The sequence below is a fragment of the Dermacentor silvarum genome, chromosome 3 (genome assembly GCF_013339745.2).
Source record: "Dermacentor silvarum isolate Dsil-2018 chromosome 3, BIME_Dsil_1.4, whole genome shotgun sequence".
Taxonomy (NCBI): domain Eukaryota; kingdom Metazoa; phylum Arthropoda; class Arachnida; order Ixodida; family Ixodidae; genus Dermacentor; species Dermacentor silvarum.
In genome coordinates this window covers 2,695,443-2,717,266 of record NC_051156.1, presented here as the reverse complement: position 1 = coordinate 2,717,266, position 21,824 = coordinate 2,695,443, and the positions used below count along the sequence as shown (strand labels likewise).

Here is a 21,824-nt window from a genome sequence, read left to right as displayed (position 1 = left end):
CAATTTGCACGAAGGGTTCAGTGCTTTCTGTCTCCTACTTTGTTACTTTGTTCTGCTGAAATATTTAACCCAGCCGTATACTTACACCCGCCAGGGATTGCATATATCTAGTAGACGTCCACAGTGCAATATATATACGCTGTTATTGATGTGGTTATACTCAAAGTAGCGTGTAGTACAAAACAGACCAAATTGCAGATACAGTGGGAACTTTGATATTTCTGTGCGTTGTTATTTCAATTGTTGACGGTGTCTGTTTGGACAGAATTGCCATTGTCATCATCTTGTCGGTCGGGGCAAGACGGGCCCCTAGGGTAACCAGATATTCTCGTACGTTGTCACTGCTTTTATAGCAAAGGCATCGTGTGCGCTCAGATGGTGGGCTTGTCGAGAATGACGTTACACATTCTGGAACATACCCGAGCACTAGCGATTACTTATGAATGTATGATGCGACCTGTAAATAAAGGTCGCATTTGACACAGGTGATTACTTTCGACAACTGACACCTGTGCCGGCTGCTGGCGTTGTCGTCTGAGTGTCCCTTATGTTTTGAGCACCAGTTCGCCCAGTAAGAAAGTGAAATTTTTAACTGACGTTATCGGCAGAGCGTGCTTCTTAACCATCACGGCACCATGATAATTTAAATAGGCATCTTTTTACTCGTGATGTCTTGTACTAGAATGAATTGGCAGAGACAACAAAAAATACCTTCCTGAGTCTCCCAATGCAATTTGTTTAATTTGGCAAACAGTTTTTTATGCAATCGTCATTATTTTCCTTTTCTGAATGTTTTAATTAGCTTCAGCTTTATTACGCGTCGCCAACCGGAACATTCCTCTATTAATGACAGTAGTTATTGGCTGCGGATCATGGTGCAGTGAAACGCAGTTGGTGTAAAGTGTTACACAAGTCCGATGCGCATCCCGTGTAAATAAAAAAAATGAAGATACGCTATTTTATGATGTGGGCGCCAGTGCTCGAACATTAAGACGAGACTACACCATACGGAAGTGTCAGACAAGGTTTCACAAGAAAATCTTTAAGTTCATAAGGACTATTTCAAGAAGTAATGTCACTGTTTTAGCGGGCTCGGGATGAAATCCAGGCCACGGCGGCCGCATTTCGATGGGGGCGAAATGCGAAAAACACCCGTGTACTTATTTAGGTGCACATTAAAGAACCCCAGGTGGTCTAAATTATTCCGGAGTTCCCCACTACAGCGTGCCTCATAATCAGATCGTAGTTTTGGCACGTAAAACCCCATAATTAATTGTTTTAGCGGGCTATAGTTCGAAAGCTCGCTGCATCTTGGCAGATGCAGCCAGTATACCAAAGATTCTACACTGCCGTCGCATACCCATTGGCTAAGTATTTATTCACTGGTTCTTGTGTATTCTGTTTGACTTTCTCGATATGTATCACACTAGCAACATTCCACTTTATTTGCTGGAGCTACATGTTGTTCTTTCCTGGCTCGTTCGTCATCTCCTTGCTGAAATGTTGCATAATTCACTAAACATGTTAAAATTTCGTGCCGCGCATTCTTATATGCGTTGCTAAATTTTAGCAGCACGGTTTTCGTGCTAGAAGCGCTTGTAGGCAGATATACCAGCTGTCGTTTCATTTCAACCACTTTATTGTAAACTGTGTCAATGTAAAATGAACACCCTTTTTCTTTTAATCTAACCACAACATTACCTTTAAACATTTATATCTACTACAGGCACTGCTGAAGGTAATAAAATTGGCCGCATATCTGCTTGCTTCGCTGCAAATGACGTCGAAAGACGATAGTATTCTGCCACCCCTGATACGTAACACCCTCCCTTCTCCCACCCCTCACGCTCTTCGCCTCCCCTCTCACTCCTCCCATGATGGATGCAATACAGGTTTTGCTGAATTCAATTCAAATTTTCCGCGTTCGCCCTGCTCTCCTGCCATTTGTTGGGACCTTTTATCACTGTTGGCTTAAAGCCGGCTACAGAGCCGCGGCTTCAGTCAGCTTGTTTTTAACACGTAGCGTCTCTTCGACACCATCTTTAACGCGTTGATTTTTCATTTACTAACGTCAAAACCAGTCCAATGTGTATTGTTAGTTATATAAACGCTGCAGATCACGCTTATGTGCATATATTTTGCCTCAAATAGGACTGAGGTTTCCCTTGCGTTCTATAATGTTGACGTGTATGACCCCGTGCAACCAGTGCTAGTAGCTCGCTTGGTTTTGGCCTGGAGGTAGAATTGGTTTTGGCCCGGCGGTTGAATCGAGTAACAGACAGACAAACAAAATTTTTCGCTTTTAGGTAAGGTAGCCCAAGAAAACTATCGTCTTTAAAAGTAGTCATCTCACCTTTCCCACAGCACAAAGGTGTCGTCTTGCAAGGTCGGTATGGTGTGCATAGGGTTTAGCTGTATCACAAAAAAAGAAAAAAAGGACAGGTGGTCACAAAGTGCTAAGGCCCAAAAGCATTTCCGGATGAAGAAATTTTAAATATTTCAGCATGCACTGGTACTGACTGAGCCAACATGTTTTAGTGAGTATTTGGGTACTTCAACCATTAGACAAAAAATGTAATGCAGGCAAGCCCACAGCACATACAGCAGGATAACTATAATAAATATGGGGTGCAATTAGCGTATAGCTATTCCACTCTGTTTCTAGTCCACTTACTTCGTTAACCCTCCGCGATTAGTCAAACATTTTGAGGACTATGACCACAACGCCTGTCTCTGACGAGACGTTACTAAAACCGCGAAACTAACCATCTCTAGATGACGTGTACGCTGTGATTACACATCAATATGCCGAGCAAAGGAAAACATTTCTTGCACATTCTGCGCTTTTGTCAGCATTAGCCTTCCGCTATATGTGAAAATTTTTCCATTCTGCGCCTACTCCGCCTGTCGGTCACGCGATATCACGCAGTTGCGCAAACTCACATCGTAGAGACGTGTACGCACTAAAAATGCATTATTATGATGCACAAAACAGAAGTTATGTTTTAATAGCCGGACTCTGCCCTTTCTGAAAAGAATAAAATATGGCTGATTGCTCCGGTGCTGGCTAGTCAGAACTGCCACCAAGAATTGATTTTTTTTGCGTATATTAAAAATTTTGCGTTGCAGTATAATGTTACGGAGCGCTTTCGGCAAGTATATGACATCGCTCTGCCATATCTTCTGCACTGAGACATTTCCAACACCTCGCTGTAGGCCACCGTAATCGTCGACGAGCCACCGCAAGCGAAGCACGATCAAGCAAAGCAATCGGAGACGCCGGCCAACCACTCTTCTCAGACCGTTATCTACTTTCGCTGCGCGAGCTCTGGTCCACTCAAACGCTGTCTTATGCGCGATCCTCACCTCTTGTCAGCTAATTGTCAGATAAGGAAAACCTGTCGCGGCAGGCAATGCCATTCGTTTTGATGCCAAGCAAAAGTCACCTCCTGTAAACGAGGAGAACATTTGATTTGTCCATTGAAACAACATTGCGGGGCACCGCCCGTGCTTGCGTTGGCGGTTACGTATATTAAATGTCAAGAGAATGGAATAAAATAAGAATAGAATAACTATACGCTATAGCACCCATGTTGTGCATACCCACTCTTAAGTGTGACGAATAATACTTTAACTTCAGTTATTCATGCTTCCCATACATCACAATAACTGCAAAGTGAGTCACAAATGTGGCTAAGAGGTACCACAGAAGGAGCAAATTGTACACAATAACAACACTAAGGGCCGTGTAATACAAATCTCTTCCATTCTGACTTGATTCCGATCTCCTGACGTCAAATTTACGCAACCGCCGACGTAACTATCTGGCGATAAACCAGACCATTGTTTGAACAGCCCAATCAAACGCTCTCTTCGTTTATAGGAAATGAATTTTGTTTGCTTTGAAAGTAAATAGCATTGCCAACCTTGCCAGGTTTTAAAGCGAAGATTCCTTTGCCTCCCACATCATGGTCTCACCTGGGTTGGTCTATTGGTAAGTCACTGGTCGGATTCTTTCCGAGTAGACTCGCATTCACTTAAAGAATGAAGCGCGGCCGGCTGCGGGATTCAAACCTCAGCCCCCAGTGCATCAGCCCAATGCTCTAACCATGAGGCCACCACCACACGTACACTCTTCTCGTGCCAACACCAACTACGACCCTATGATGATCGCCGCGTGGCAGTGATTATGTGGCGGCGCGACTATCGGTTTTAAAGCCGGTGAATGAGAAGACTGTGCACGTGCATAGAGTGCAAGATGGCATCCATTAACACATATCTGAAATCTGCCCGACTACTGGCCAATACCTGTGAATGGGTATGTGCCAATGACTTTAAGAGCATCACCATCATCTTCACCAGAACACGCTAGCGCACTCAGCCTGAGCTAGAGCGTCTATCTGCCAAGCCCGAGAACCGTTCACACCATGGCTGGCCGGCTTACATATATCGTGGCCACGGCGCCTTCATCTTCATGTTGCTTCCCATAAATTAGTGACTCCATACGACCGAGCACAGCAATGCCAGCGTCAACGCAGCTACTCTACCAAGGCGAGAGTGATGTGGCCTCGCGCGTTCCCGTAGTCGCCCCGCGGTTGTACGGTGTCCGGGAATCCTACATCGACATTCCGGACATCTGGTTCATCTAGCTGGACAGCCACCTCCGTATCAACAAGGTGACCAACGCGCTTCTGCCGCACTGCCAGACACAGCGGGAGCTTCCAGAGGAACTGCGTTCAAGGCTCAAGCTGGCACCCCCCGGTCGCGACTTCTACGAGGACTTGCGGGCCGCCGGCCTTGCTCCCTACGCCACCTCGAGCGCTGAGGCTCCTCCAGCTTACGCTCCTTCACAACAGCTCTCGACATCTGAACTTTCGCGTCATTCCGCGCCTGATCACAGATCGCCTGCGTTCACTCGTGCCGATCGTCAAGTACGTGCCGACCCCAGCATAAAACCTCTACCCGGTTCGTGAGCCTCCTCCGCATCTCAAAGGCAGCTGTGCGACGACTCTTCCCCAGGAATTCCCTAGGCGAAACGCAAGCGCTTTCGGCTACTTTAGGGCCCGCAGCTCTCCTTCCTTGGAAATTACCGCAAGCGATCCAGCTTCCGTTCCGGGGCACCTGACTCATTACCGATTCAGAGGCTATCTCACAGGCTCCAGTAGGCTCGAATTCCACTCTCGCTGGCACGGCGAAGCCACAGGCACAACCTTTGCGATGCCATCAGCGACCACCTCAACCCTGATGCTACCGGTGTCCGAGATTTTGCCGCAAGCAGCAGGCGAGCCTCCCGATCCAGTGTGCTCGTACCTCCCACGAAAGCCTGGCCTACCAATGTTTTGCAATAGCAGCTCGGCCATCTGGTTTCTACAGCTCGAGAATCACTTCTACGTCAACAACGTGAGTGAACAAACACTTGCGCTATCTACAGTGTACGCAAGTCACGAGCTGCCAGACGGTCTACTTTTAGAGCTCCGACTTCAACCAGGCTGCATCTTGGTAGACCTCTCTCAGATTGCGTGAACCCCACATTATCAATGAAGACACCATCTGCTTTCCGTAGCCCCTCTGACGAAAGCCCTGGCAAATTACGCAACAAATGAGCAGCAGCAGGACTGACCAGGTTATTCCGAGAGCAAGGTCTGGTATTAATGGTCGCCACGATATGCCGCCCTGCACAACTGTACCCGCACCTGAAATGGCGACGCAGCATGAATCTGCAAGGGCAACAATGCACAGCGAGACTCGCATTTCACCACTGCCACCATCGCATGTCTTTCGACGACACCGTCTTCACTGGAAGCGCCGTTCCCCTCAACGGCTTCTTCCCTCGGCACGCGCAAAGAACTGGCCATTACGCCTCAACTATGTTCGCCGAGTTGCGCCACACTGGGCGCGCAGACATTGACAACGCAAGACGACGTCCTCTGCTCAGAGGACAATGCGCTTCTTGTGGATACATCGTCTTTCCGACGCAGCCCTCTGCAGTGCACTGCTACAAATCTAACCTGTGGCAGAGGCGGCTGTCTCCTTCCCGCTCCTTGCGAGATTCTTTCGTGCAACACTGGTCCACTGCCACACTCTCCACCATGCATGACCACCCGAGGGCTCTTTGTTCCCTTTGTCCCAACATGGATTTTACCTGGACTTCTCAATGGAGTGTACAAATTGCCACTCATGTATATGGGCGACCCACCTAACGTAGCATGGCTGTTTTGAGAAAAAGGAATAAAAAAAACGATGCAAGATACGCCTTTAAGACTTGCTGTGTTCAGTTGTCTGACGTGTGATGAACGAACACCATAGGTTTTATAATTGTATCTTGCATCGTGTATTTTATAGCGAAGCTGTTAGCCTCCAGTAGGTCGTCGTCACACGCACGCAAAAGAGCCTTCAGTGATTGACACGGTAAATACAGACATTCTGTGGTATCACGCATACAAAATACGCCACAGCAGTGGCTTCATTAAAGAGGAAGCACAAAACAAAGCATCCAAACCACATAATTGACAAGGTGCTCCTGTTAACAATGCGAAACACGTAGTGCTCCCCGCATACGTCTCCCGTTAAAGATTACTGTTGCGAAAGCTGTTGCGGCGACGGCAGCTTGCGACGTGGAGAGTGATAACACTGTTTTCATATGTAAAAGAACCAGCCTTTGCAACTCTTCCTGCAGCCCCGCTATGGATAGGCAACGCATAGTTAGGACTCCTTAGGATCAGCGCGAATGCGCGGCGAGCAGCAAACGGAAAAGAAATGGCAATATGACCAGCGGCGGTGCGCTACCGCTGGTCGTATTACCTTGGAATCCCAGCTTAGGGGAAGTCCGAACGTTCACATTCTGCTGTGACTGAATAATGCACCGGATGAGGAATTGAACAATAAAGCATCGCACATACCCCCTCAGCAGGTGTAGTGGTGGTTTTCAACAGCTTTGCTGTTCATCTCCTTTCGCAGGACCGGAATGGCGAGTCATTCTTCTTTTTAATAAAAACTTGGCGAACGTTAGCTGGGACACCCGGCATATGCTGGCAGTCTCATTTCCTCTTTGCGTGCTTGTTGTATATATTTCAATCGCGCTACGGGGGAGCTTTGTAGCGACGCGACTGTCCCTTCCAGAGCCGGTGAAGACGACTCACTCACCATGTAGCGCAAGAGAAGAACCATCACCCATATCTTGGTCAATCCCCCATCGTGGGTAGGAGCCACATACGTGATAGGCAACAACAACAACATCGTGGGTACGAGTCACAGTCGAGATGGACAACAACAATAACAACTCACTAGCGCGCTCGGCCTGAGTGGCCACGTCTACCTGACGCTCCCAAGAACCGTCGAAACCTTGGCTGACCGTATTATGTAAATCTTGGCCGCGATGGCTTCCTCTTCGCGCTACCTGCCACAATTTTGATGCGAAAGCGTCAGGTGGCTCGTTGAGTGAAAAAGCCGTCGTCCCGTGTCTGTGGCAAACGGCACCTAAATTACCATTCGTTGTGACGCCACATCGCGATCTCGCCTCGACGGAGTTCGCATTGGCTGCGACGCCGCGGCACCAGCGCGCCTCGATGGAGCAGACAGGACGAAAGGCAACACCTGCTGCCGCGCTTGCGTGCCAGGTGTTGCGTCAGGGCGTCGCCGCGACTCCATGTCACCTTCGCTCTCAGAAGCCTGTTATCCGCGCGTTCCTTGTCCGCGACAGCTCTAGCCTGAGTTATAAGTTTTACCTCGGCAATCGCTATAAGGAAATTAATGTACATAAAAAAGTCGGAGTTTCACCCGAAAGGCGAAGCGCCGATTGCGAGAGCAAATTAGTGGAGAGCTATAGGACGTCAGGATAGTTGTTTTATCGGCCGTATCAACTTCTAAACATGGGCATACTAACTCAATGAACAAGCATGGTGTCACGCGCGCACAAGCAAACATGAACACACCTCTCTCGATGACCGCGAAAACTCGCTGTCAAAACGCTTGCATGAGGAAGCCCGGCACTTAGCGCATTGTCCTTAGTGCTGCGTCTCGTATCACCGCGAACTAAGCCACGAAGAGCTGGCCGCTGCATCTTGAAAGCCATCTGCGTCGGGGACACAGTCGGCCCTGCGCTGCGTTCTCTCGGCCACGCAGGAATAACCCCCCCCCACCCTCAAAAAAAAAAAAAAAAAAAAGCAGAAGTGCATATTATGCCAACGCCAGCTAGCTTTTGGGGATGATTATCAGGTGTTTATGATTATGATTTCCATAGTGTGACTCATACCCACAATGGGGTGCTGGCCAAGAAGCGGCCGGTACATTTAAAATAAGTTAGAAGAAATCAAACACAAACCTACATAGGATTCTTCCCATTGCTTAGCACGTGTACGCGAGAGCGCATGCGCGCCAGTTCCCTTTACGCCAAAGACTCAGGAATAAAATGGCAAACTTATAGCATTTCATAGGTCTACATAACTTTGTTTCTTATCTTATTGACTGACAAGGCACGCAGAGCCGGCAGATGTGGAGAGTGTTCGGTGTGGCTGAGCTAGCGCAGTGAAAAGAGATAACCCATTCAGGAGCGTGTTGAACGCGTCTCGAATTCCTCGGTTTCCCCTTGCTTAGCTTGCGGTGGATGGTCGAAAATACGGGCCGCGTGCAACGGAGCGCTCGACGGCGTTATAATGCCGCGCAAAAATGTTTACAACAAAAATTAATTCTCCCGGGTATTAACGAGTGCTACTGTGCTACAGCGATCACCGGCAGCCATCGTCTATTTCTTTCTGAACAGAACAGTCTCTGGTTATTAAAAAATAATAATAAACAATACAAAAAACTGTTTTGTTCGGTATACAAATGTATGTTTAGTGCTTACACATCCCCATTACGTACCCGTTCTTGCAGTTTAGCGATGTCGTGAGACAGAGGGGCGAAGTGGGCACAGCTCGAAATGTTTTCATCGCTAGTGCGGGGCTAAACACGAACAAAGTGTAGGATCGGAAAGAATTGCTCTTGCTGTTTTCGGTCTACTCATGAATAATTAGTGTTTGCGCGTCATATCATTTGAGGAGTTATCGCGGTTTTTGTGACATCGCGTGACAGAGAAGTGAAGTAGGGGTGGCCCGAAACATTTTTGACCAATCGTGGAGGGCTATTGGCAGGAATGGAACATAAAATTATTGGAATAGCTTACCGTTATTGCACTTTAAGACGAAGACACAACGCTACTATTACAGCTGTGTTAATTGTTTAATCATTATAAAACAATAAGCAGCACCCGAAGACTGCTCTTACTCTAGGGATTTCGGACAGCAGCTTAACCTTCATGTTCTAATTCCTTCTGTTTCGTATACGCTCTCTTGGCGGAGTCAGAACTGTCTTGAAGTCACGCGTTCATCTGGCGCCACACTTACCGCATTTTAATTCTATTTTGGTGCCGAACGATCGCTCCCCGTTTAGGTCACTAGCCCCTCGTCTTCTGGGGGTTTATTTCGTATATTGAATTCTCGTTTTAATGCGTTGCATTAGGAGTGTCCCCAAAATGAAAGAATGTGTACTATATATGCAAGCAGACCACCATCAGTTGCCCTTTGCTCCTCGAAGAGGGACGTGTGTCAAGTGAGCTCTTGAACAACACTTTGGAATGTGGTGAACGTGGTTTAAATCATGGATCCGGGACCAAAAAGATGCACCAGGTAATGTTAATGCATTTATGTCGCATTTACCGCTAAATCGCCAGCGATATTTTTTGCTGTTCCCTTTTGACTGAGTGGCGAATACCCTGTGACGGCTTTGCAGGTTCTGCGCTTCACGGGTATCTGTGTGTTGTTAGTGTTGTTGCTGAATACTTGTGCGATGTACGCGGGACCTGTCAACTGACGATGGATACCTGTGGCGTCATCATTGCTGGCGAGGAGATTTCCCCCTATGAGAACAAGGACACGTCGTTATTCGCTTTCGCTCTACCCCTTGTCAGCTTTCGGACGCACTTGTTATTGTTATTGTCGCACCTGCTTTCCGCCTTGTACTGCCCGATGTCTGCTTCTTTACGACACCTCAGGCCCTGTAGGGCGCACCACACATGGCACGTTGACAGCTGATGCTGATCTCAATGCACGCATTCCTTCCCAGTCCGTGTAAGCGAAAAAGAAGTGTCATTGTGGCGCGCTTGCGTAAAGTGGGCATTGTTTTCTTAAAACGATATGGCGCTCATTCTCTTCAACCTTCAAATGTATGCTAAATTGCCTTCGTTGCAACATGATTACACTTAACGGGAGACTGAGGGCCAGTAAAAAATACAGTACATCGCCACCACAAATGCAGTTGAATGATTCTAGGCTTTTACGTGCCAAAACCAGTCCTGATTATGAGGCATGCCGTAGTGGAAGGCTCCGGAGTGAAGATGTCCCTATAACAGGCACTTGTGCAAAATGACACACCTTCCTTCTTTTTTATTATGGTGATTGACACTAGAATTTCAAGAGGCGTGCCATTGCTCATGTTCACTAAAGAAAAGCCGTGAGTTATTTTCAAGGAACTGCAAAACGAAGCCAGCTTACCTTGAGAAAAGAATCTTCCATCTGTTCTTTGGCCAGGACGTTGACGTCTTTCAGCTCAAGCACGATACCAACCAACCTGGCGACAATTCGAACAGCCCTGCAAGCTCAAAAAAGTCAGTTGCATAAGATATGTGCACGTAGCTGACGCTAACACCAACGCTCGTTTTGTCTGCGTAGGTGTAATCAAAAACATGGCATACACGTGCAAATTTTCCTACTCGTCATCTTTTCTAACTTTCTGAAGCCGCATTCACGGCATCGACGCAGTGAGCCGATGGGTTCTGCTAACACCTTGTTTTCGTTGATGTCTCCGTATGGACACAAAATGACGCAGTTCACCGATGTTGGCGCGTGTTCGAGAAAGAGACCGCCGTACGCAGACGGTCTTCCCACTTAACAGGCACGCCGAGGAGAAAGAAACGTAACTGGGCGCACTCCCTCTCCTTCTGCTCTTCACCAAACCTAGAGAAGAGAAGCAAAATACGGAGAGTACAACACTTATCGTGCCTTCCCTACTAAAAAAAAAACAAAAAAAAAACAAAAAAAACGTATTCCCCATAACTCCTATATCCAATAACATCATATGAGGTACGGAGAAAAACAGGGTTTTTATATGGGATCCTATATTTTTCATACCGGATTATTGGATATGGCAGTTTATCACTAACAACATTACAACCACAGAATGTTCGCTCACTGGAAGACCTGCACGCTTTCATTTGGACACTGATAAGCCGTTCTTTTTTTTTCTTAAGAATACGGATTTTTATATAAAGACTATGCTCGTTGCGAACGTAATATTTCTGCACAGTTGCTGGGTAAGGTGGAGATACTTTGCCACTAAACGTAAGTTTCACAAGAGAAGTAACAAAAACGAGTGTTTAACTGTTTTATGAGTACCTTGTGCGTAGTTATGTAGGGTTTCTTAAAAATTTCTGATTCTTTGTGTTTGAAAATACATGAGCACATGGTTGGCATGGTGCTGCAGCGGTGACATTTTAATGCATTACAGTTCCCTTTATAATCTTTAAAATTGTAGCTATTTCAAGACATTTATCATAGAATTTCAACGCGCAATCATAGATATATCGAAACTTAGGGTGCCACAGACGCCCGTTTATTGCTCTCTTTTAGGACTCCAAAATCCGACTAAGTTTTAGAGCTGCTACTAGTCATTTTTCAAATGAGGCTAGAAAAAGATGGCTTCGTTGGTTTCAATGAGTGCCTTGAAAACGTTGACACTTCGACATATATTAGTCCTCAGCCGTGTTACGATTCGTTTCGTCCCAGCCAGTCTAGCCACTATGCCCCAACGTTTGGCTAAATGCTAACCACTAAGAGTCTGCTGATCATCGACGTCTTGGTTACATTGTGTGACAGCGCACTGTGGTGACTTTGTGGTGTTATGCTACATACGAAGTTTTTTCTGTTTGCGCTACCAGAAAAGGTACTCATATGTGGCACACTTGTGGAAATGCATACTTTCCTTCCTTCTGTTTTTTCCATGGCAGCAACGTAAGACTCTGTCGTGGAACGTTGTTCGTTCCTGTTGTATTTAGGGCCTGATGTCAAAATTCTCTTCTACCAAAAACATTGCAAAGTGGCACCATAAAATAGAAATCTTGCTCATTCCACTTTGCTGCATATTTTATCTAAGACTTCAAGATTTCTACGTTAGTCTCTCATTAATAGAGCAAGAATACTTCAAGTAGCTACAGAATAAAATACCAAATTGCCAAGAAGAGGAACGGGGCTGTAGGGCAGGCATAAATTAAGATTCAGGATACCAATAAACAAGCGAAGGTAATGCAATTAGTGCAATGAGCGTTGGTACGACTCTGCCACTATGCTCTGCAAACATTATGTAGTGTGCTTTCTGAACCAAATTGCGTTACCGCAGAAGCTCTTCCCACTGAGTCCCAAAAGTGGCAAGAAAGTATTTCTCTGTGAAGACATGTGACACATTGCTACCACCGGCCACAGCGTGTAACCTTTTAGACTCCAGGCAAAATGTTCTTGTACAACAGCGCGTGTGTCTGAAAACGCTAGTTGGTGTTCGGCGACGAACGCGCCGGATCGAGTTCGAAAATTGAAAGAAAGAAAAGAAAGATAGCTATTTACTTTACAACGACAGAAAAAGCGGATCGAATGAAATCGGTTTATTAAAGAATCATGCTCTTGAAAGCGTACATTTGTTGCAGCGATGATACTTGGGTACCGTTCGTTCTTTCGTTGCCTAATTTCGCAGCGAACTCAGCTCGTAATCGCCGCATGTGCAGGGGTAGCACAGTTGGTTATATGCGTTCACTGACATTATGTATCCTGTCTGGTGTTGAGCGATGCCGGGGGTTGACACACTTCCCGTGCAACGGAATCATGAGGGGGACATCGAGAAAAACCACTTTTACGGTAAAAGCAGTATTCTGCGCGGCCTGCTGGTGAAAATGTGTCTCCCGTTTACCATCTACATGTAATATTTGCCACTGACGTCTCAAAAAGACAAAGGGTTCGCAGGAACGCCGAGACTTTATATGATCAATATTGGTCAAAGAAGGCATGCTGTGGGTACCAGCGTTTTGAGAAAAGCAGGCTCGTCGCCCCTTGTCGTAACGCGGACTTCAGGCCACTTTTGTTTGGCCACTGTTTATCACAACTTATGGTCGCGTATTTTATTGCACCGTTTATAACTATATTATATTTTCTGAATGGTATTTTAATGCACCAGCACATGCTTTTATAACACGACCTCATACTGGTAACGCCGTGATTGGTACGCCGCATGTCCTCCATACATTTCGCTCTAGACTATGTATATTGAACAGAAGGTGATGGCTGAGGTAACTGATGTTCATCTATTCATTTCCCCCTTTCAACTTGCTTCTACTTTTGTATGTATCGTATTTTCTACATTCCTTAGTCACTGGAGTTTATTTTATGATCAAGATAGCCAGCCCTTCGATGGGCTGGCTATCTCGATCATAACCGTAACGTTTATGGGCTGGCTATCTTGATCATAACCGCAACGTTTATACTCTTACCCGAACATCAGTACTTGTATTTCGCTTCTGAGTAAACTACCCATGTTTGTAGCTTGATAATCTGCGTCTTTTCTCTTTCTCACTTCGCGAAAGCTAAAGCAGTCAATTTCGCGGCTGCGCTGGTTTGGGGATATGCTTACCTGCACGGCGGACTAGCGTTCAGCTGGTACAGCACGATGGACATGGTTGATCAATGGCCGCAACCGCTTCGCTCACGTGTAGACTGGTTTCGGTTGAGGCAGTGGCAGGAGTAATGCGGCGGCTTCGAGTTGTACTGCGCGTGCCGTTGCGACGAAGCAACGTATCATATGCCCAAGGAGAGCACAGGGTCCGGAACAGGATGTCGCCTTCTCTCGGCAGTTGCATCCGGGCATGTCGACGATAGGAAGGGGCCTCGGCGGCGCTGTTATCGTCAGCGATCTGGTCTGCAGACAAAAGCCGGCTCGTGCGGGCGTGTGGCACGCAGTGGAAAGGCTCCAAAACGTAAACAGCGCTGTCACCACATGTAGGGAATTTTGTGCATTCAAGTCGCGCTTTGTACTGTGATAAGGGGGTGCTCACGACGTTTCGCAAACGTCGGTTCGAGCAACTAATTTCTGTAGAGCAGGGATGCATGATATTTGAATTAATTTTAGATGCCGCGTTTTGTGCATTTCCTATTCTTGCTGTCCATTTTCCTTTCATTCAGAGAGACCAAATGAAACAGTGTGTACACGGAGTGCAACGAGGAGATATGGAAGTTTATTGTGCGAGGAGATGGTCACGACGTGTGGCAGGAGCCGTCTGCCATTTACCGATACGCAAATATGTCCATAGTGGCATTCGCAAACGCGTGATCACAAAGCAATGTTTGTTTTCGACCGGAATAACTTGCTCCGCTCTCGTCACGGTGTGTGCATACAGGAACTAAAGCCCCGCTCTGGCAATGTGTATGCGACTTTTTTGGACTTTTCCTGCGTGTAGTCCGCTATTCCCACAGCATAATACAGAGAATATAAGGAGCATCTAGAGGAAGCACCTACTCGTAGAGTCCGTCGTATACGGTATACGCAGCATTGCTTGTAGAGTAGGAATACTATATACAGGGTGTCTCAGCTATCGTGTATCATAGTATTAAAAAATGCGGGTCATTCGACGCGAAGATACCCAAGCGCATTTTGCTCACAGTAAAATACAGCATCCTCCAGTATAGTGTTTGGTTCATGCCAGTAAATTTTACAATTATTTCGTCATCATCATCAGGCTATATTTATGTCTACTGCAGGACGAAGGCCTCTCCCTGCGATCTCCAATTACCCCTGTCTTGCGCTAGCTGATTCCAACTTGCACCTGCGAATTTCCTAAGTTCATCACCCAACCTAGTTCTCTGCCGTCCTCGATTGCGCTTCCCTTCTCTTGGTATCAATTCTGTAACTCTAACGGCCCACCGGTTGTCCATCCTAGGCATTACATGTCCTGCCCAGCTCCATTTTTTTTCTCTTAATCTCAATTAGAATATCGGCTATCCACGTTTGCTCTCTGATCCACACCACTCTATTCCTGTCTCTTAACGTTAGGCCTAACATGTTTTGTTCCATCGCTCTTCTTCTACAATTATTTACTGTTAGCTAATCTTTAATTGCCGCTTTCAATGCCGTGCTGTCAAAGAAGACTTTATAGTAAATTGAAAGAAACTTAAAGCTCGCATGTTCTCAGCGAGGTAGATTTTGTCTGCAAGAAACTGAGATATTGCCGGACTGACCATCCGGCCGCATCAAACAGCAGCGTCCTCAAACAAGCTCCATAGCAGTTAGCAGAAATGCCGGCGCTCGTCCCGCAGCAGCGGCAATGCATCGCACAGTCGCGGCCGCGGCGCTACAGATCACCCACTAACTCTTGTGTCCAGAGCTTGTTTTAGGATGATGCTTTTTGATGTGCGCGGACGGTTAGTCACGCGACATTTTTCATTTTTCGCAGGCTTTCTTTCTCAGCGGGAAAATGTTAACGGGCGAAAAGTGTGTAGCTGAAAACATTCCAGTTATAAGTTTCTTTCAATTTTCTACAAATGCTTGATTGACAGCACGCCCTTCAGAGAAGCAATTAAAATATTACCTAATTGCAATTATTAAATTGAATGGCATGAACAAAACATTTACTGGCGGCTGCTACACTCGACTTTGAACAGTATGCGCTTGGTTATGTTCGCGTAGAATGGCTCTTTAAAAATGATGCATCATAGCCGGAATACACTGCATACGACGTTTTATGACCCAAGAAGCGGAGGCTACTTGCGCGCAATGTATGTAAATGGAAATGTACAATCAACTAAATGAATTTATTAATTAGTGACCTTTTAAAGGGCCGCTCACCAGGTGTGGCCATATTGAGCTGACAGCGCAGTGCGTACAATGCGCGCTAATGATTGCGTCTGCAAAGTAGTACACCACTGCACGCAAGAGCTCAAGTTTCAAACCAAAAGCCGTGCGCGCTTCTCCTCGCGGGCGCCGCGCTCCCAGCCGGAGAGTCGACGTCAATCGCAGCAGTGTGGGTACGTAAATTTTAGTGCTGCGATTTTACTCAAATTAGGAAATTTGCAGGTACAAATTGGAACCAGCTAGCGCAAGACGGGTAATTGGCGATCGTATAGGGAGAGGCCTTCCTCCTGCATGCAGTGGACATAAAGATAGGCTGATGATGATGATGATGATGATGATGATGTCACTCACAGTGACACGCGACTTCGAGAATTATTCGAGGCAACATCAGTTATTTGTTTCATCTGCAACTTCAATAGGCGATTTAAAGTTAAGAGAAATAATAAAACCTGCAAACCGAATGTCTGGGAGTCTTTGTTTTACTCGGTGCCAGTAGCAAGAGGGATGTACTTCCGTTTTGTCAACTGGTTACAACGTGGTACAGTCGCGCGTGCCGGAAACGAAACTATGTGCCATTTTCTCCAGGATTCCAATGCGCGATCGTACTCTTTGATCCACTTGCCTCTGCCTCAGTACCCGTGTTTGTGGCATATACTTATACCGCTAAGGAGGTGTTCTCGCGCAGAGCGCGCATGCTCGAGCGCGAAACCGTCGCCGGAACTGCGTCACTCAGCACTAACGTGCGAGAAAAAAAAAAAAAAGGCTGGGTTGTGACTTATCCGTCATGCGATCTTCCGGCTCCGGTATGGGAGAACGTATGGAAGGAATTTCGCTTGAGAAGGCCAGCCGGGGGAAAGTGGAGAGGCTGTCTACGTAGGTGGCGAAGTTCGCCTCCTGAAATTTTGAATTTACGGCGCATCAAATATTTCTATCGCTGCTATAAATGGACAAATTTGAAAAAAAAAGTATTGCGGTGGAACACTCCTTAGAGGGCCCCAAACAACTTTCAGCGTGTAACCAAAATTTGTTATGTGGCCTGGTGAGGCGCCCTTTAAAGCGCTTTTACAGCGTCAGCTGGTATGGGCCCATTCCAATAGCCATTTTGGCTAGCGATGTTGTCCGCCGCCGCCGCCGGTGTCCATCGCCGGTCTACGTCGCATCCTACCCACTATGGGGGATTGGCCAATGAAATGGTTGGATTGTCTCGAGGAGAAAAAGAAGATTAAGGAAATGTATAAAAAATGCTAGAATGAAAAACATGTCTGGTATACATAATTGAATCAAGAAGGCTACGTGAATGTTTGTCACCACCCCGTTTCAAAGGGAATACCAATAAATCATCATCATCTTTAACATCGTATCGTGCCACTTGCCACGCAATGTGAGATGCACGCCGTGTAGCCTTGATACGTACGCACTTCACATTGGATTTGCGTTGTATTCCATCAGGTGTCGCGACATCTAGCAGTTGCATGTAGCTGGATCTGGTTAAATCAAACAGGCTAGGAGACTCTTTGTGAGTACCCTGTATTAAAGGGAATGCCAATAAATTATCATCAACAGCATCATGTCGTGCCACAACTCAAGGGATGTGACTTGTACGCCTCGAAGCCTCGATACCTGTGTTTACTGTTCGGTATACTTTAAGGCGCCTCCTCGCAAGGTACGAACTGCTGCTGAAGAAGCGAATCATAGAGCTCCGCGCGCGGCTAAAACCAGGCAACGTCGGGCTCAGCAGACCGTACTGCAGAGAGCAGAACAATCCGTAGATAGCTGCCGACGCCGGGCGAGAAATTCAGATTGTTCTCGTATAAACGACACAAAGAAACTTCGCCTCAAAGATCCTCTGGTACGCTCTGCCGAAAATGGAGCTCCTATGGAGCGGCTCCTGAAGCTTACGCTGTGACTGAGCTGGGTATGCCACGCAGGCCTGTGAAATTTAATACTTACGTGTTTTATGCCGAGGTCCACGTTCAACTTCCTGAAAAGGATATGACGTCCAGCGCAAACGCGTAAAATATCCTTTCTTGATAGTGATGGCGCCGCCATCTAGGAGCGGTTAGACTTACTGTATAAGCTCCCTATGGGAGCAGAGATGCGCAGAGCAGAAAAGAAGCCAAACCAGCTTTGACACCGCAAAAACTTGGTGCAGTGCGAAGGTAGTAGACCCTGTCCTGCTAGCTCATGCTTTCATAAAGATTGCAAAGTGATCCGAAGTTAAGCAGAAAAGCCTCTCCTCTTGAATGCAGGATTCGGCTCGGCTCAGCTGCCGAGTGTGCTTGCTCCTTCATTCCGCATACTCGTTGGCGCGGCGGGCGGCAGCGCAGAGATGCTCACGACGACGGTGGCGCAGAGGGCGACAGTGCAGGCCATAGACACTCTACGAGCAGGTGCAGCTGTGAAGTTGGCTTTCCCTCAAAAGGCTGTTTTTTGCGCACGTGACGAGATTTGGCAAATAGGGGCTCGAGCAGCGCGTTCAATCAGATTCGCAACTCTGCTCCTCAAGGGGAGCTACACAGTAAGTATAAGAGCGGTAAAGCGAAGTACTGCATCATCACCCCAACAAGCAGCCACTGTGAGCGCTTTGGTAGTCTTAGCGCACTCCAACGGAGGCTCTGGTGCGAGGATATAAACAATCTAAAAATGGAGCCGATTAAATATATTATTGATCTTCTTAAAGTGTGCGACTCGACTGGCTGCCCAAGACACTAAGGGCCCATACGCGCTCAATCCGCACGCCCGCTCCGCAGCATGTGGAGCAGGGCGGAAGCCCGTCCGATCGCCTGGACGGGCGGACGCAACTTTGCCATCCGCATGCCTGCTCGTCTCTCATTGGCTGGTACGAGGCGGACGGCGTAGGACATCATCACGGCAAACATGGCGCTTGCTCGAAGCGAAGCGAAGCGGTGACGCGAGGCCTAGGCTACAGCCGCGTCAGAAACAGTCTATTTTGCTCGTTCTTGTGATTCTTACTAGAGTTATCCAGCACCCACGAAGATAGTCGTTGAAGGCAGCAAGCCGGTGTACCCTCCCAGGCTTCATCAGTGCGGGCGATCGCCGACAGAATCAGACGGAGCGGAGGAAGTGTGTTGTGTTTGCGCGAGCGTCGGAAGAAATATTTCAAGCCGTCGACTTCGTGATTTCTTGTGCCGTGCTTCGCGTGTGAATTGCAAACGAGAAGGCCATCACATACCCGTGTATTCTGAGTATACAACACATATTCAGGGCGTGGCGAAGTGAAAAGTGTCCGATCGGCACACAGCGTACGCGACTTGTATGTGTTCTGTGTATGCAGTTTGTTGCCGCGAAGTGGTGAACGCCAGTCCTTTACAACCTTTAGAAGTGATGACAAGATCAGTAGCCATAAGATTTGTTTCCTCGTTATCGCTGTCATTCCTCGTGTGCTATACTGCGTGAGCCGTTTTGCCGCCTGGGATGCGCCGCGGTGACCGCGACGTTCGAGCCGGTTCGAGCTCTCTTGTTGCTGTTACGAAGTGTTCGCAAGCTACAAATCGGGATATATATGTGTCGCAGTGGTACTAGGCGTAAATGTGCTCGTTTTATGTGATGTGCGTATGCTAAGAAGTGAACTGTGCATAAGTGTTGCCGATCGCGTTTTCTTACGTAGTACCCCGAGAGAGAAGCCCTATCACACCGACCTTTCTGCTTCGTACATGTGTCGTTTGTTGCAAAAGTTGTTACGGCACTTTTGAAGATGCTTCTATCGGTGAGGGTAATATAGGGAACATCATAATAGTTATATACGTCAAGACATACTGTGCTGTCCTGAAATGTGGATGCGCCTGAGCACTAATGCTGTGAATGCAAATTTCTAGCAGCCTTGATTTGTATCTGTAGGCAGTGTTGTCAATATCAGGAATTTCTAGATTGCACGAAGGAAATAGCTTTATATTTTGTGATGCAAGTGGCTTGCATACCCAAGAATGCTAACTGCTTAGTTTTTGCTGGTGACTAAGCGGAGTCTGTGAAGAAACCAGCGGTATTGTAGATGAATATGCTATGAATGAGTACTGGATACTTCCTTATGATTAAGTACAAATTTACGTTCCCTGACAAAAAACAATATGCATGTAAAAAAATAAGACAACACAGGTATGGTGATATATTCTGCTAGCAGCCAGCAGAATCGCATGCAAGAAATTTTGCCCAGAGTTCTTCCTCACTGGCTAGCTATGGTCACGTTAGTAATGCAGGCAGAATAAGCTAAACGAAAGTTTGCCGTTACTGTGTGCATCCACCCTATTTCGTTCTCTGGTTCATGTCACCTGTTTAGGCAAAAGCCTTCAGTTTAATGCAAACATTTATCACAGGGACCAGCATTATCTGACTAGGAAGTGCTATATTTTTTATCCTGTTGTTCGTTCTGCCCACAGTCATTACAAAACAATGTGTGTTAAACTGACTTGAGCCTGCAAAGTATGTCCATTAGGTGTTTTTCCGGTGCATTTTCATCTAGCTGTAAGTGTACTGCTACCTATTATTCGTGGATGTAGGATGTTGGACACTATGAGTGGCCATCTCGGTGATCTTTATTTTGCACAGGCCATGCTTCCACTCATTAACTGAACAGTTTTCAGCTGCGCTGCCAGACTATGGAAAGAGGTGCCTCACCTCATCATTCTTAAGCATTTTCATGGCCACAGTGCATTGCACCTGAGAATTAAGCTGCTATCACAATAAAAAGGGTGCCTATTGGCTGTCATGAGAACATTCTAAACAGAAATTTCACAATTATGTCAGCACTAGATATGTGATTGAAGAGAGCCAATGAGAATGAATTGGCGGCAAAATTTTCCAAGTGACTCTGCCGGCAGAATATTTGCTCCCTATGTTATATTAGCCGCAATGTTTTGGTCAGTGTGCTGCATTTTTTTGCACAAGTTTACTACCCAGGCAGATAAGATATTGTCAAACCATCAATTTTAGTCATACACATGGACATTTCTTTATTTTGTCATATTTTGGAAATGGTAGCCAAGCCCAGCACATATTAGCAGCATCAGCTTAACGTATGCATGCAGTTGAGTTGCTGCATGTGAGAAATCATTGCGAAACTAATAGTGATTAATCCAGTAAAAAAAACTTATTCGTATTTACGTATTGATTGTGTAAATTGTGCTGTTCATTTTATGCACACAGTAACACGTAAACACAAATTGTATGCGTACATTGTGTTTACATACATGCGTGTGAATAAAACAGCACAACTTCTAATATCAAGACATGTCACTACAACTTGACCCTATGAAAGATGCTCTATATGGTACTCAGCTGGTCTTATTTAAATTTTATCACGTGATGCGGTTACATTTCTTACCTGTATGTAAACCAGTTTATGAACTGTATCTGCTGCATGTGAGAATGCATATTTTTGGCCAATGACAGTACCTGAGGCAGCAGCTTTTTATTTATCCTTTGCCATCACTTATTAGAAGGGTCTTGTTGATTATACCGTCCAAACAACTCGTATAAAGTTCTGTGTTTAGTATACCAGCACTGAAATACTGAACACAGCTGCACTACTTTGCACACTAGTGAGATAATTCCACTGATCATCGTTCTGTCACATGTTGTTCTTCAATCATAAATGGTGACTGCATTTGGTGTCATGACTTCTATGCTCATTTTCACTTGGGCCTTTCGATGAAGTGAAATCTATCCAACAGTGAATTTAGTGGAAAGCTACCACTGAACCAATAGCTCCAAGACGAATTCCTGCATGCTTTTATCCAATCAGATTGTGTGCGGAAACTATGTATGATACATCACTTCAGCTACACCAATAATCACACAGCTGAAGCTGCTACATATAGTTAAGTCATTGATATAGGCAGATGTAGATGTATTTATGCAACTGTCACTCATCACTTGAAATGGGAATGACC

General features: G+C 46.3%; 1 protein-coding gene across 1 annotated transcript in view; it reads right to left on the bottom strand.

Moving 5' to 3' along the window:
* The window catches only part of LOC119445279 (glutathione S-transferase D7), a 30,581-nt gene extending 16,716 nt beyond the window's left edge, over positions 1 to 13,865 (bottom strand). Inside the window, exons 1-3 of the mRNA XM_037709594.2 lie at positions 13,705 to 13,865; positions 10,527 to 10,623; positions 2,354 to 2,412 (exon numbers count right to left, since the gene is read on the bottom strand). Coding sequence (XP_037565522.1) covers positions 2,354 to 2,412; positions 10,527 to 10,623; positions 13,705 to 13,748 — 200 coding nt within the window. The 5' untranslated portion in view covers positions 13,749 to 13,865. The remainder of the gene's footprint in view (positions 1 to 2,353; positions 2,413 to 10,526; positions 10,624 to 13,704) is intronic.
* Between the last annotated feature and the right edge of the window lie 7,959 nt (positions 13,866 to 21,824).